The sequence below is a fragment of the Diabrotica virgifera genome, chromosome 9 (assembly GCF_917563875.1).
Source record: "Diabrotica virgifera virgifera chromosome 9, PGI_DIABVI_V3a".
NCBI lineage: Eukaryota > Metazoa > Arthropoda > Insecta > Coleoptera > Chrysomelidae > Diabrotica > Diabrotica virgifera.
The window spans coordinates 63,584,711-63,600,144 of NC_065451.1; the positions used below are offsets into that span (position 1 = coordinate 63,584,711).

At 30.7% G+C, this 15,434-nt stretch overlaps 1 protein-coding gene across 12 annotated transcripts in view; it reads right to left on the reverse strand.

Annotated features, from left to right (window-relative positions):
* Positions 1-15,434, reverse strand: part of LOC114325175 (protein daughterless) — a 551,617-nt gene that overhangs the window by 428,800 nt on the left and 107,383 nt on the right. For all 12 annotated transcript variants that reach the window (XM_028273157.2, XM_028273154.2, XM_028273153.2 and 9 more), the window contains exon 2: positions 7,028-7,074. In XM_028273157.2, the coding sequence (XP_028128958.1) occupies positions 7,028-7,074 (47 nt within the window). The remainder of the gene's footprint in view (positions 1-7,027; positions 7,075-15,434) is intronic.

Below are 15,434 nucleotides of genomic sequence, written 5' to 3' on the forward strand. Positions count from 1 at the left end.
TTCCATGGAACGGAATAGGAATAGCCGAACTGAACCGACTACGCACAAGTCCTGTAGTCGGTACAGTTCGGCTATTCCTATTCCGTTCTGCGGAACCTTAAGTTCATTTTGCGGCTACTGCTAGCGTCAATTTCCAGCCCGTGGAGCCGTAGCCTAAAGCAGCTGCGTTCCTTGACATTTCCGCTGCTTTTGATAATGTTAATTTAGACATTCTTTACAAAAAAATGTTGTATATTGGAATCCCTAATTCATTTGCTCTCTTTTTAAAATCTTTATATTCCAACAGATTAACTTATTTAAAAATTAATAATGATGAATTTTCATATCCTCGACTAACTAATATTGGATTGCCACAGGGGAGTATTTTAAGCCCGATTTTATACATCCTGTACAACATAGATCTTGAAGTAAGTATACCCAACAATACAAAAATTCTTCAATATGCTGATGATGTTGTTTTATATACAGAAGGAAAATTGTTAAGTAGATGTGAGAATAATTTAAAAGTCGCATTAGAAATCGTAAATCAGTGCTATGAAGAAGTAGAATTATCAATTTCTGACACAAAAACTGAGGTGTGTTACTTTACAAAAAAGCGTAGAGTTCCACAAGGCAATCTTAACGTTGGAAAATTTAATTTTCCAATTAAAAGCTGTGTTAAGTATCTTGGTACCTATCTAGACAGGAAAGATCACATTCATCATATTGTTAAAAAATCAGAAAACTCAATAAATATTTTAAGAGCTTTCTGTAAAACAAATTGGGGAGCAGACCCAAATATTGCTTTGATGTTTTACCGTAACATGATCAGACCCATTTTCGACTATAGCTGTTTGTTTGGATCAGCGACCAATACACTTTTAAATAAACTTGAAATTCAAAAAAATAAATGCTTAAGATTATGCCTAGGCTACTTAAAATCCACTCCAGTCCAAATAATGGAAAATGAAGCAGTGGAACCTCCATTGCATTTAGGCCGCCAATTTCTCAGTGATAAATTTACAACTCGAATGCTGTCCAAAAATTCTGTAATTACCTTCAAGATCTACATGAGCTATCAGTTTTAGACCTCACTCATAGGTACTGGAAAACTAAAAAATCTATACCTTTGGTAGAAAGTTATCTAAGTACGGTAAAGTACAGTGAAGTTATCTATAAAAGCCAAATTCCGCCTTACTACAGTGCAATGACAAAAACATTATTTTCTAACAAGGTTAAACATGTTATTTAAACTCACATTTACCGCCAAATATGTTTGATATACTTATTAGAGAAAAATGGTTAAATTTTCAGTACATATTTACCGATGGGTCAAAAGATTCAAATGGAACGGGCTGTGCAGTATTCCACGAAAATAAAAATTACCATCATCAATATAGCCTACCTATTGAATGCTCAATATACACAGCAGAAATGATAGCAGTAATGTTTGCTGTTCAGTATGTACTACTGAATCCAACTAGCAATTATGTTATATTTACTGACAGTAAAAGCGTGGTGGACAGATTGAGTAACATTCAAAGAGTCAAACACATAAACCACATTGAATTGAATATTCTTAAAACTCTGTTTGAAATTATACAATTAGGAGTAAATGTAACAATTGCTTGGATTAAGAGTGATTCGGGAATAAAAGGCAATGAAATAGTTGACAATTTTGCTAAATCAACTTATGTAATCGGAGAAAAAATAAACAAAAATTTAATTCCAGCTTCAGATATTGATACTTTTAGCAGACAAAAACTTAAAAATAATTGGCAATTGCATTACAGAGAATGTAATACTGGCTCAAATTTTGCTCATTGTAACCCAAGGATATTCTCAAAAAGATGGTTTTACACAGAATATAACAGACATTTTATAAAGACCATTAATCGGTTGAGAGCCAATCATGCTCTTACGCCATCTTACATGCATAGAATCGGCTTGGCAGATACTCCCAATTGTACTTGTGGCAAAATCGGAGATCTAACACATGTCATATTAGAATGTCATTTAAACATAAATAACATAAACGACCTTTATAAGGAATTAAAAGATTTAAACTGTTTTTTTCCCAATAAACCTAAATACTTTAATATTTACAAATGATATGGAAATTCTTCATCTCATTTATAAACATGTTAAATTATGTAAATACAAGTTGTAAACGTAATATGTAATAAATAGGCATAATTTGTTAATGTGGTTTGAAAAAATTAAAAAAAAAATAATATTAAAAAAAAACACAAAATAAAATAACAAAAAAAAATAATAAACAAAAAAAAAAGAAAAAAAAAAGGAACAAAAATAAAAAAGAATAGAAAAAAAAAAGTAAAAAGAGTGTTTCGCACAAATTAAAATATATATAAAAAAAACACAGTAAAATAATTAAAAAAATAAAAAATAAAAAAAAGCTACACAATGTACCAATGTATCTATAAAAATAAAATTGTAGAATGTACTTATGTTATAAGAAATTTATGACTATGAATCTGCAATCAATCAGAAACAAGTCTGGCTAATTGGCTCTGCCAAAGCCATTTTAAAAAAAAAATTTGTTTTCGTACTGTAACTTATGGCCTTGCCTAAACTCTAAGGTTCTAGGCGTTCGGCGCCCAAGTGCGCGCGCTTTGTAGCTGCTTTATGGTACATACTAAAAAATATATTTAGACATACTCGTAACACAGTGGTTTGCAAACTGGGGGGCGCGAGACTGTTGCAAGGCTGAAAATTAATTTAAAAATGGGATAAACACTATTAAAAAGCAAATTTTATTATTTTTTATGTATATCTTTACATTATATTGTATATTATTCTGTAGTGCATCAAATAAATTATAAAATCAGTTGAGTATTTATGAAATTAGATTCAAAAATTAAGGGGGCGCAACAATCTTTTGTTTTTTTAAGGGGGTCGCAGGTACAAAAAGGTTGGAAACCACTGTCGTAACACATAAAATTATTCGCCTTGAATCGTATAATACAATAATTATGTAACTTGCTTTGCTATAATATAAAGTTTTAGTACCTAAAAACTTTATAAACAAATTATATGCCTTCTTTTTATTAAAGATAGTTATTTATGAAACAGTTCGTCAAGTATGTTTAGAGTACGAGCGACAACGGAGCGAGTGCTATACATCGCGTAAGTTCGCAAAAAGTACTTCACGCACAGTTTCATACAATATTTTATCTATGATGAACAAATAAAAAAACTGTAACACTTCGTCACTGGAATTTATTTCTATTCTACAATTTTTAGAACTTTGACATTTAAAAATTCTAACTTCATTCAAAACCACAAAACTGTCAAAACTTTTGTCGTCATTTATTGCTCATTATGTCATCACCATGACAACGCGAAAGTTAAGGATATTTGATTATATGAAAGTGTGTCAAAAACAGTGCGAAAAAGTAAGTCCCATTTAAAATACATTGTTACTTCACACACACTTTAAACACTTCACGCACTGCTATCTATAATAACAGTTTTCACAAACTAAAAACTTATACATAATATGACATAGGTTAGATATATATCCGTTTATAATTGTTATAACTTTGTTATAAATAATATTTGGATTCAAATTTTAAAGATGGTAGTTTTTCCTTTAATTTGAGCTATCATAAAGTTATTTTACTCAAAATGGAGTCGATTTGCCGTAATTTTACAAAGCTTTTGTACCAATTTTGCACTAATATCTCCGGCCCTAATTATTGGATCAAGGTTTATCAAACATCATTTTGTGGATTTCTGTTGGAACAAATTGTATTTTGTAGAAATGACTTATATTTGTTAAAGACTAACATTATTTTTATATTTGTTAGTTTACGAATTATAATCATTTAAACATCAAATTCATCATTTGTCATCAAATACATAAGAATACAATCGGAAACTCCATAGACTTTAATCGGCCACGATACACCCCTGGTCCCTGTGCAAACATGGGCGTCGTTTGGGGGGGGGGGGGGCAAGGGGGAGCAACTGCCCCCCTTGCAAGAGGTAATTAAAAAAACAAAAAACTGTTTCGAAAATGTTTTTAAGACATTTGGTAAAAGATGGCAACGTCGCAACGTTGTAACCAAAGAACACTCAAGAAACTCCTAACGGTCGCACTTCGTAGCGCAGCATTGCATCATAGATCATAGATCACCATAGATGAGGGGGTGGGGTAGATCACTAATCAGTTGCTTCTTGTTCTTAATGTACTCTACTGCACACGTCGTATACTGACTGCAGACTGCTGTTCAGATAAGTTATCGTCGAATATTATAAACGCGTATTTTCTGCATAATTGACAAAAATACAACCTATTATTTGCTTTAATAGTGTTTTAATAACAAAACTAATAAAAGAATCTGATTAAGGCCTAAGGAATTAACACAGGTAAATATATCAGTGCCATACATGCATAAAATTATTTTATAATATAAATATGTATATTCGACATTGGTCATTCAATTACTGTTATTATTACTTTTGCCATTTCATATGATTTTAAGATAGATGAGCATATTATTCATAAGAAAGTTAGATTCAATCAATTTGGATTGTATATTTGACAAACATTTTTTTTATTATTTTTTTATTATTTTTTAAAAAATCCTAATGTATTTTAATGTTTTAATAAATTTTGAAAACATCGAGTGACATAAATATGTACATACCTATGACTGTCGAATATTGTTGTAAAATTAAAAATATATTTCAAGTTATAATTAATAATTACTAAAATTTAACTGTTTTAAAATATTTATATTTTCCGACGGGAATTTTTCTTACCTACGTCCATTGCTAGCAGTATACAGTCTTTTTGCTGATTGGTGATTTCTTGTATCTTGCTTGCAGAGAATGGATATAAGGAAGTTCCTTAAAAAGGTAACACACCCTTCCCATGAATCTGACAATACTGAAAGTCAAAATAACCATCTGCATTTAAATAAAAAACTTAAATATGAGGCGTCAGAAGATCTCGATATCCCGTTACCCGGACCCTCATCTGAAGAAAGAAGAACTTATCAAAATCAAAATGACTTGGGTTTCTTCGTAGAGAACACGGCAATATCAGACGACAAAAAATATGACCTTCTAAAAAATCCCTATGTACCAAGTGCTCAATATAACTTTAAAAACGACGTAGGTGTAAACGCTAAACGTTGTTTTAAAAGGTCGTGGCTTAGCGACTATGAATGGATGGTATATTCTCCAAAACTAAAGGGTGCTTTATGCAAATTTTGCGTCCTATTTAAACCTGTTACAAAAAGAGGATTTTTAGGTTCTTTTGTAATCAAGGAGTTTAGTAATTACAAAAAGCTCCACGAAATTGCTAAAGGACACCAAAATTCAGAATGGCATAAGCAATCAACAGGTCGAGCAAGTTCCTTTACCAAAATTATTTCTGGCGAACAACCAACTGTTTACGAACAGCTTAATATTCAAGAAAGGGAACTCGTACAAGAAAACCGTAAATAGATCGAGCCTATTATTTCAGCAATTCTCTTCTGTGGTTCTAATGATCTTTCACTGAGAGGAAAGCATTCAGATGAAGGAAATTTCAATGACCTCTTGAAATTTCGAGTTGAGAGCGGCGATAAGGCCTTAGAAGATCACTTGAAAACTTGCCATAATAAACAGAAGTATACGTCTGTCCAAACTCAAAATACACTTATTGATATTTGTGCGCATGTTATTCGTGAGAAAATTATTAATGCAGCTAATAATTCAGAGGCATTTTCTGTGTTAGCTGACGAAACTGCTGATATATCTGGCCACGAGCAGTTATCCATAGGGATTCGATTTGTGGATGAACAAAATATAATTCGGGAAGAGTTCCTTGGATTTGAAAAATTGATATCTATGGACGCTAAATCAATAGCCAATATGATACTGACATCATTGAAAAATTATGGGTTAAATTTGAACAAACTAGTTGGTCTTGGCTATTGATATTTTTGGCTCTGACAGGCGAAACTTAAAATTCCTCTTTTCAGAATAATAGGTTTTAGTGTCATTTGAAACTATATATTTTGTAAAATTTTGTTTTCCAGCAGCATCAAACAAAACATATTTTGTTTATGGCTACGCTTAGGTTAGGTTAGAATTAGGTGTTTTGTTATGTTTTTACAATACAGTTTTTTTTATTAAGGTAATTTTTATTTTTGCCCCACCCTGGAAAAGTTTGTAACGACGCCCATGTGTGCAAACTATGGATGTTATTTACTTTATCTAAATTGTTTAGAAAATATTCTAAAACAAAAGATATGTATTCTAAATCAAAAGATGTGTATATATTTTATTTTTTTATTTTTTCGGTATCTTATCTTTTTTGATATGTAATATTTAAATATTCAATATTAGATAAAAAAAATTACAATTTAATATTTATTTTTTTATCTAAAAACCTTAAACCAGGTGATCTTGAACTAGCGATTCGTTAAACTGTTGACATATTGTCAGCAAGGTGTCTTAATCACTTCTGGTAAACATTAGAAAGTGGGGTTGATTTTTCTGCTATTTAATGGCTGTTTTTGTGATTAAAATGTTTTATTTTCTTGTGTAATTCAAACCAATCTTGGGGTATGTTTTTAATTTTATTTTATAAATATTTGTTGTCCCTTTTACACATACTTTCATGTTATTTATGCATTAGTTATTTATTATTTTTATTGCATATAAAAATATTCTCGCAGTATCTCTACTTGTCAAATTGATAATAATTATAAATTTTCACAAATTTTGCAATTTATCCGCAAAAGCCAGAACAGCCAGGATTTCAAACATTACTGAAACTAATACTGGTTGCTTCGTTTTGTACTTCTTGATGGACGTAAGTTCTTTCCAGAGAATTTAACATTTAAGATATTTAAATTCTTTGACATACCCCGTATAACGTTGATAAAATTTAAATCTGATGGTTACATATTGTTTTTAGATGAAAAGTCCTTTATGAAGATTAACTTTTTTCAGAACAAGAAAAAATGTTCTTTCTTGTTGAAAAGATAGTGATTTTATTGGTAAAATTGCTAAAATATATCAAACTTACCATTCCGTTATCTAAGCCTCCATATGGAGGTTGAAATCCAGCCTTTTCTGTAACAAAAAGAAACAAATAATTAATTTTAACAGAAACTATTTAAAACATACGGTTTTTTTAAGTTCAAATTTTAAGGAAAATAAGAAAAGTGCTTTTTTAAATTTGGTCAACACGTAAACTCTACCTTGAACTTCATACTATACTCCGTTTGAAAATTATTGATAGCACAGTTTTTATGACAGCTCATTTACATTTTAAAACTGTACTATCAATAATTTTCAAACGGAGTATAAAATGACCAAAAATCGAATGATTATTAATTTTATCATCAGTATACAGTGGTACGGTCCCGTGGCCGCTGTGGTAATGTTTTTACTTGAAAAATTTTTTTTAGGGAATTCCCATATCAAGATCAAGAGTTTTGTAAACCTGTAAAAGTATCAAAACTAAGTTTACTTTATTTGTCAATTCTTTTTGTCGTGAAGCTATTTTCTTGTGGCATTTTAATGTGATTTACAGTTTTTATTGGGAATAGAGCTTCACGATATTCGATAAAAATATCGATATTGTATTGATACCGTATCAAAAATCAATACAATACCGATACAATACATACCTTAGCAATAAAAATGTCGATACTATACTCATTATTTGAAATGAATACAATACTCTTATATTGTCGATACGCTTGCCTCGACATTATTGAGAATATCGACATCGAGAAAAAAAATTATTATGGTGGAAATCATATAGTAGTGTTTTCCCCGCTGTATCTCGGTTGGCTAGAGATATTTTGTGTGTCCAAGCGACGTCCGTACCAGTCGAGCGGTTTTTTTTTCGAAGCAGCTCCCAACGAATAAAAAATGCTCTTTAAAGACAAAAATACCAAAGAACTCATTTGTGTCTTGTGTGAACAGATGGATGAAGAGTTCCTTAACGAATAATATTTGTGAGGTTACCATGTAATTTATTCTATTTCTTGTATATTTTAAGAGATCATTTTAATAAAGATAAGTGATAAATGAATAAAGAATCGTTTTTTTTATTAGTTTAATACTTTTTATGTCGATATTTTATCGAATATTGTATCGATATCGTATAGAAATCAATATCAATATGATATTTTTATAAGAAAGTATTGCCGATATCGATACAAGATACGATACTTCATTGGCATAACCCAGTGTTTTTCATTATGCCTTTCTCGGGGGGGTCGCCGAGTCGCCTAACACAATTTTAGTGGGAAAGATGTTTATGCTTGTTTGTTTTTCAAAAGTTTATCAAATTGTGGTGACAAAGGTTAATAATCAAATCATTTTCTAATTGCAGTCTATTTCTCTTTTTAATTTTAATGTCTGCCATTGAAGAAAATGTCACTTCACACAAATATAAAGTGGCGAATCGCACTAATAATTTAAGAGCTTCCTACGACAAGAGCAAACTACGTCGACACTTTGCCAATAAAATTCCATCTTGAGCATGTCATTAACAGCTAAATCTAGAACACATTCTTTCATTTTTTTAGTGACATCAGCCAGATCTATTGATTTATCAAAAAAAGGGTTAAAATCCATCTACACCCATTGTCAGCTTCAGAGTGTAAGTCTGGAAAGTATGTCAAAAGTTGCTCTTGTAAATTATGCAAGCTCTGAATGATGCAAGGAATGTGAGCCGATACTGCAAAACTTTGGTCTATTGCATTATCTTCATCAATCTTCTGAACACTTTTGAATAGACTCAAACATTTTGTTTTGCAGAGAGGTTGACCACAAACGAAGTTTTGCGTGAGATGCTTTTACTTTATCTTTATCTGTTAAAATATTCTCTTCTCTACCTTGAAGGTTCTTGTTCGAATTGTTAAGATGGCTAAAAAGATCTGCCAAAATGCTAATTTCAAGAGCCAATAAGGTCAGAAAAACGATAAGCATATTTAGATTTTGCATCTTGTAAGAACATTAGCAATTCAGCTCTTTATTTTATTATTTTTCTTTGGATAGCCACCTGACCTCTATGTGATAAAGGAGGATGAAGTGAGCCCATATCATCACAAATGATTCTGAATAGCCTGGTTTGCAAAGCTTTACCTTTGATAGCATTTACAATTTTTATTACCTCCTTGAGCACGTCATTTAAATCAAAAGGTACTACCTTAACAGCTAAAGCCTGTCGATGAAGAAAACAGTGTGTCCAGGATATGCTTGGCATTGTCGTTTTTATTTTGCAATGAGTTCGATATTTTTGTGCATCGCTACAAATAACGATACATTTTTTCCAATCAATATTGTAGTCGCAAGTGCTTTCTAAAAACATATCTTACAAACACTGGCCAGTAGTGTTTGCAGGAAGTGCTTTGCAAAATAAGACTTCTTCCATGATACAATACTGTCATCTGCTTCAAAGCGCACAAATACTACAAACTGAACAATTGGAAACATTTGTAGATTCGTCAAACTGCAAAACAAAATGTTGGCTGTTCTTTATTTGTTGGCCCGCGTGAATAAAAGATAAATGTACCAAAATAGGAAAAAATTATTACCGAACGTACCTGTTAGGGGAGTGCAATTAGAACGAAAACATGCATTGTTTCGGAAAAATTCAAACAAGCTTATATTGTTCTAAAACTTTTTTTGTTAGTTTATATACATGTTAAAGTAAAAAGTTCTACTCGCAGATTTGGCCGCTAATTGTTTATTAGTTGTTTAAACAATAACAATTGTTTTGTATAAATAATTTTAAAAATATCGTTAAATTCATCATTTTACTTTAAGGTGAAACAGTAGCGATCAACAGGTAGCGAAAACGCGTTCCAAGATTGCGGCTGTAATTTTGAATATTTTTTCGAGATATTTGGCACACGTATTCGTAATATAATAAAGAATGGTGGTACAGAGCCCAATTTGAAAAATATATTAATATGTGGAAATTACTCTATAATTAAATACAATATTAAAAAAACGAGCCTGTACCGCCATTAAGAAGAACAAAAAAATACACTTTCTTCAAATAAACTATTTTATCCGATGCCTAGATTTTGTGTCATTTTGGAACTACTAATGAAATAAAATATTTTAGTAGTTCTAAAATGACACAAAATCTAGGCATCGGATAAAAAAGTTTATTTGAAGAAAGTGTATTTTTTTGTTCTTCTTAATGGCGGTACAGGCTCGTTTTTTTAATATTGTATTTAATTACAGAGTAATTTCCACATATTATTATATTTTTCAAATTGGGATCTGTACCGCCATTCTTTATTATATTACGAATAAGTGTGCCAAATATCTCGAAAAATATTCAAAATTACAGCCGCAATCTTGGAACGCGTTTTTGCTACCTGTTGATCGCTACTGTTTCCTCTTAATCAAATATTCTATTTTTAATCAAAGTTTCTATTTTGTTTTTGATTATGCTGAATCCGAATATGGCATTGCAATTTGAAAATTCTTATACAGAAGCTCTTATACAGTATGTCTGCGTAGCTAGGAACCACATGGAAAACTTTTTTATTATCAAATTTGCGAAAAAATGTTATTCTTCATAAAATACTCTGGATAGTCAAAAATCTAAAACTCAATCATCAGATATCAAATTTTATCAATTTTATACGAGTTATGTCAAAAATATGAATTTCGTTAGAGAGTAAAGTACCTTTATATTCCAGAATATCAAAAAATGATATTATGAAAAGTTGTTTGAAATTAAAAACTATGTTTAAATATACAATTACATCATTCTAATCGAAAAAAAAATTTTTTCTCAAATTACGGATACTCATTATCATTTTATTACAATTATGATAACTATTTTATTATCACTTTTACGAAAAAAGTTATTCTTCATAAAATGCTCTCCCTTGTCTAAAATCTAAGATATAACCATCAGATATCAAACTTTTTTATTTTTATACGAGGTATGTAAAAAATATGAATTTTTCTTAAGAGTTAAGTGCCTTTATTATTCACAATATTTTAATTAGAAGGATGTAATTGAACACTAAAACAAATTTTTTTATTTCAAACAACTTTTCTTAATAACAATTTTCGATATTGTGAAATTTAAAGGTACTTTACTCTTGAGTGAAATTCATATTTTTGACATACCTCGTATAAAATTAATTAAATTTGATATTTGCCTTTTAGATTATATACGATGCAGAGTATTTTATAAAGAATAACTTTTTTTCGTAAAACTGATAATAAAAAAGTTATCAATAGGTTCCAAGTTACGCAGACATAGTGTATAAGAGCTAAAAAAATTTTTTTGCTGAACATTTATTATTGTTGAAGCTTATTATTAAATGCATTTTAGGTAAGTTTTACAGAAAAAAGTTTTGATCACTTTGTATAAACATTTTTTTAGCTGGTAATTTTCGGTTTTTGTGTTACATTTGTGTTATCTTTCTTAATTTTCCCAAAAAGAAATAGTTTATTTCATTTCTAAAGTAAAATAATTTAGTACATTTTAAAGACTACAACTACATCCTAAGCTTTAAAAAATCGCTTACAAAACTGTAATAGATCTGTTCAAACTTTAGTAGTACCGTCTTAAAGTGGTGGTAATTCTATAAAAGTACGAAGATTTCAAAAATTACATCTTTTGAGACGTCATATCATTTGAATTAAATTTTTGAGATCTTTTTTTGAATGAAACATCATTTAGTAAGACGCTTAAAAGGTAAGTTGTGCAAAATTGAGAGTTTTATAAGAAAAATTGAATTAATTACACATTTTTAAATCATTTTTAAACAAAATTCATGTAAAGCTCAGGTTCCGCTCACACCGTACTTATGCCCATACATTTTATTTCTTTCTATTATAACCATAAGATAGCTTAATTATTCTTCTTTCATGTTAAATTTGTAAAATTTTATTTGATCCATTAGTTGAATAATTACATTAAAGTAACTACACCGTGCACTTTGCCGTACTCTAGTTTATAGTGCGCTAATGTTTGTGAGAAGGGTGACTTTAGAGTTATAAATAAAATATTATAGGAGATACAGATTTAATTTTAGAAAATTCTTTATATAAGGTTTTTTTTTTGTAAAATTTTCTGAATTTTTCAATGGTCAAGTCAGTTTTTTTCTAAAATTTATATTTTCGGAGTTATTTAAAAAACATCGAATTTCGCAGTTCATTTCTTTAATAAAAAATGAAGCACCCACCTCTCGAGTAGAACTTTTTGATATGTTGTTTATTAAACATTTCTTAATGAAATTAAAAAAAGTTCTATCTTGTTTGATTTTTTCCAAAGCGAAAATCTATATGCACTCCCCTATATGTAATTTTTAATTAATTATTGATTTCTTTGGCTTTCTATGATACCAGGGGGTCGCCAGAATATTTCAACCAGTAAAAGGGTCGCGAAATAAAAAAAAAACACTGGCATAACCAATACAATACTCAATACTTAAAGAGTATCGATATTGTATCGTATCGTGAAGCCCTAATAGGGACTGAGCCGCAATTTTACTTTAGAGTTAAGTTTATTTGACGTTTCAATTTCTACTTCGGAAATCGTTCTCAAAATACAAAACACTGTATTTTTAATGAGTATATTCGTTTGAAATTTTTGGTTTAGGAAATAATATAGGTGTTCGTGTTCCCTATTTCAGGGACACGGTGTAATAGGTCTGAATCCTGCGTATGAAAAAAAGTTGATAAATAGCAAGCTGAAATTTTTTTAATAGCTTAAGGGTGTCTAGTCGGACAAACTTTGATGTATGGGAACACTGGGACAGGGGAAGTTTTAATTGTGGAACAGGTTAAAAATTTGGAACGTCAGACTACGAAAACGTCCCATATATTTTGTCGGACAGAACTTCCAATTAATTTGTTACCCTTTCATTAAACTGTCCTGCAAAAATCCTGTCCTTTAATGAGTGGAACACGTAGAACATGTCAAATAACAGGAATTATGACAGGTGACAAATAGCAGTCTGGATTTTTGCATGAGAGTTTAATGAAAGTGTAACAAATAAATTGGAAGTTCTGTCCGACAAAATACATGGGACGTTTTCGTAGTATGACGTTCCAAATTTTTAACCTGTTCCACAATTAAAACTTCCCCCTGTTCCAGTGTTCCCATACATCAAAGTTTGTCCGACTAGATACCCTTAAGCTATTAACAAATTTTCAGCTTGCTATTAATCAACTTTTTTTCATACGCGGGATCCAGACCTATACTATAAAACATTAAATACTTGGCATATACATATTTAAGAGAAACACGAAAATGACCTCGACGTACCCTCTGTACCATGAAAATCAACCTGCTATCTTCATGCCCTCCAACAAGGCCGCATTAAGATAATATTCATTAACAGATATCTCAAGAGTGGCTTTTCGTCCGACCGATCCGACCGAGCGAGCGCTAACATCATGAGTGTCCCTTTCAAAATGTCATCGTTGTAGGAGACTTGTTCGTCGAAGCGTGCACTTCCATCCTCGCTGAAGATGACCCCCTACAATAGTTACGGCTAGAGGTGCGACGCTACGTTCGTACAAGTATTTCATACATGTTCAAAAGAAATTTAGTAAACGGCCACTTATTTTCTAAGGAACCAAAATGTAGCGTTTTATTAGTATTGAAGTCATCCAAGAAAGAAAACATAATTGAATAAATAAACCAAAGCCATAGTGCTGTTTCACATTATAAGAATATTGAACGTGCGACCCTTTTCTCGTGCGATAGTTTTGACGCACCTATCCTTTTCACACAATACGAATTGAGTCGCACGAAGATATTTTGTTGTGTTGTTTGGTATATTATTTTTATTTACACTTTGTGGCTGAGGTATAGGGCAGTCAATGGGGGTATTTGGCTCCGAATTCCATCCTACTACATCGATTTACTTGATATTTTCATTGTAAATAGCGAATAGCTCAAGAAATAAAGTCTACCCTATGCAGATGTGCGCTTTTATCTTGGGGGTGGTTCCCACCCCTTCTTGGGGGTGAAATTTTTTTTATTAAAGTAGCCACGGAATAGGCTAGAGAACCTAATTCTAAGCAAAAAATGTTCTATAATTATTTTTCGAAAACTCAATACTTTTTGAGTTATTCGCGATTGAAAATTGCTTATTTTCATTGAAAAATGACACCTTTTCGGACGGATTTTGGCGAATACCTTAAAAACTACGCATCTAACAAAAAAACTATATAAAATATTTTTGTAAACAGAAGAGATTCGTTCCTTCATAGATCTTCTAGTTTTAATACAAAAAATGATATGGTAGGTGATGAGAGTTTGCTTTTTTGGTGCATGCTCAAATCGGTGTATTCAACTTGAAATAACAGAGAAACGGTCAATTTTAGGTGTATACTGATACCAATAACTTTTGTAGTTCTTGAAAAGACCTTTAAAATGAGCAATATTAAATGTCGATTACATTCAAACTAAGCGAGATATGCTGCAAAAAATTGATGACTAATGTATTTAAGAAGAAATGAGAAGTATATTTTTAACCTCATCCATCAGAATTATTTAAATATGTACATCGTTTTCCTTCTACAATACTTTTTATTATAGTGATATTTCTATGTTCAAAAAGTTGGACTGGTTTAAAATGAATGGTTTTTAAAAAAGATAAGATCAAATTATTGAGCACATTTTTAAATTTTCCTAAAAATCTACCTTTTTCTCCACGTTACTCGAAAATGATAAGAGATATGAAAAAGAGATACCACACAAAAATAAAGGGTTTTTTAGATAAAAATTTCGTTTTTATATTTCATTTCTGTATCTCTTATCATTTTCAAGTTACACGGAGAAAAAGGAAGATTTTTAAGAAAATTTAAAAATGCGCCCTATAATTTAATCTTATTTTTTTCAAAAACCATTCATTTTAAATCTATCCAACGTTTTGAACATAGAAATAACACTATAATAAAAGGTATTGTAGAAGTAAAACGATGCATTTACATTCTGGTGGATGAGGGTTAAAATTACTTCTCATTTTTTCTTAAAATACATTAGTTATCAATTTTGTTTGCAGCATATCTCTCTTAGTTTGAACATAATCGACCTTTAATATTGCTCATTTTAAAGGTCTTTTCAAGTACTACAAAAGATGTTGGGACCGATCAAAATCGACCGTTTCTCTGTTATTTCAAGTTGAATAATTACACCAATTTGACCATGTACCAAAAAACAAACTATTTTTACCTATCTCTTTTTGTGTTATAACTAGAAGATTTATGAAGGTAAGTGTCTCTTTGTTTTTTTCCACCCTTGAGAAAGGGTGGGAACCACCCCCAAGATAAAAGCACACATCGGCATAGGGTAGACTTTGAATTAGGAGATATGTAGAGGCTATTACCAAAATTTCATTAAAATCCATGCAGTAGGATAGAATTCGGAGGTAATATCCCATTCTTGCTCCCATTGACTGGCGTAGTAGTTACATGATACGATGTCT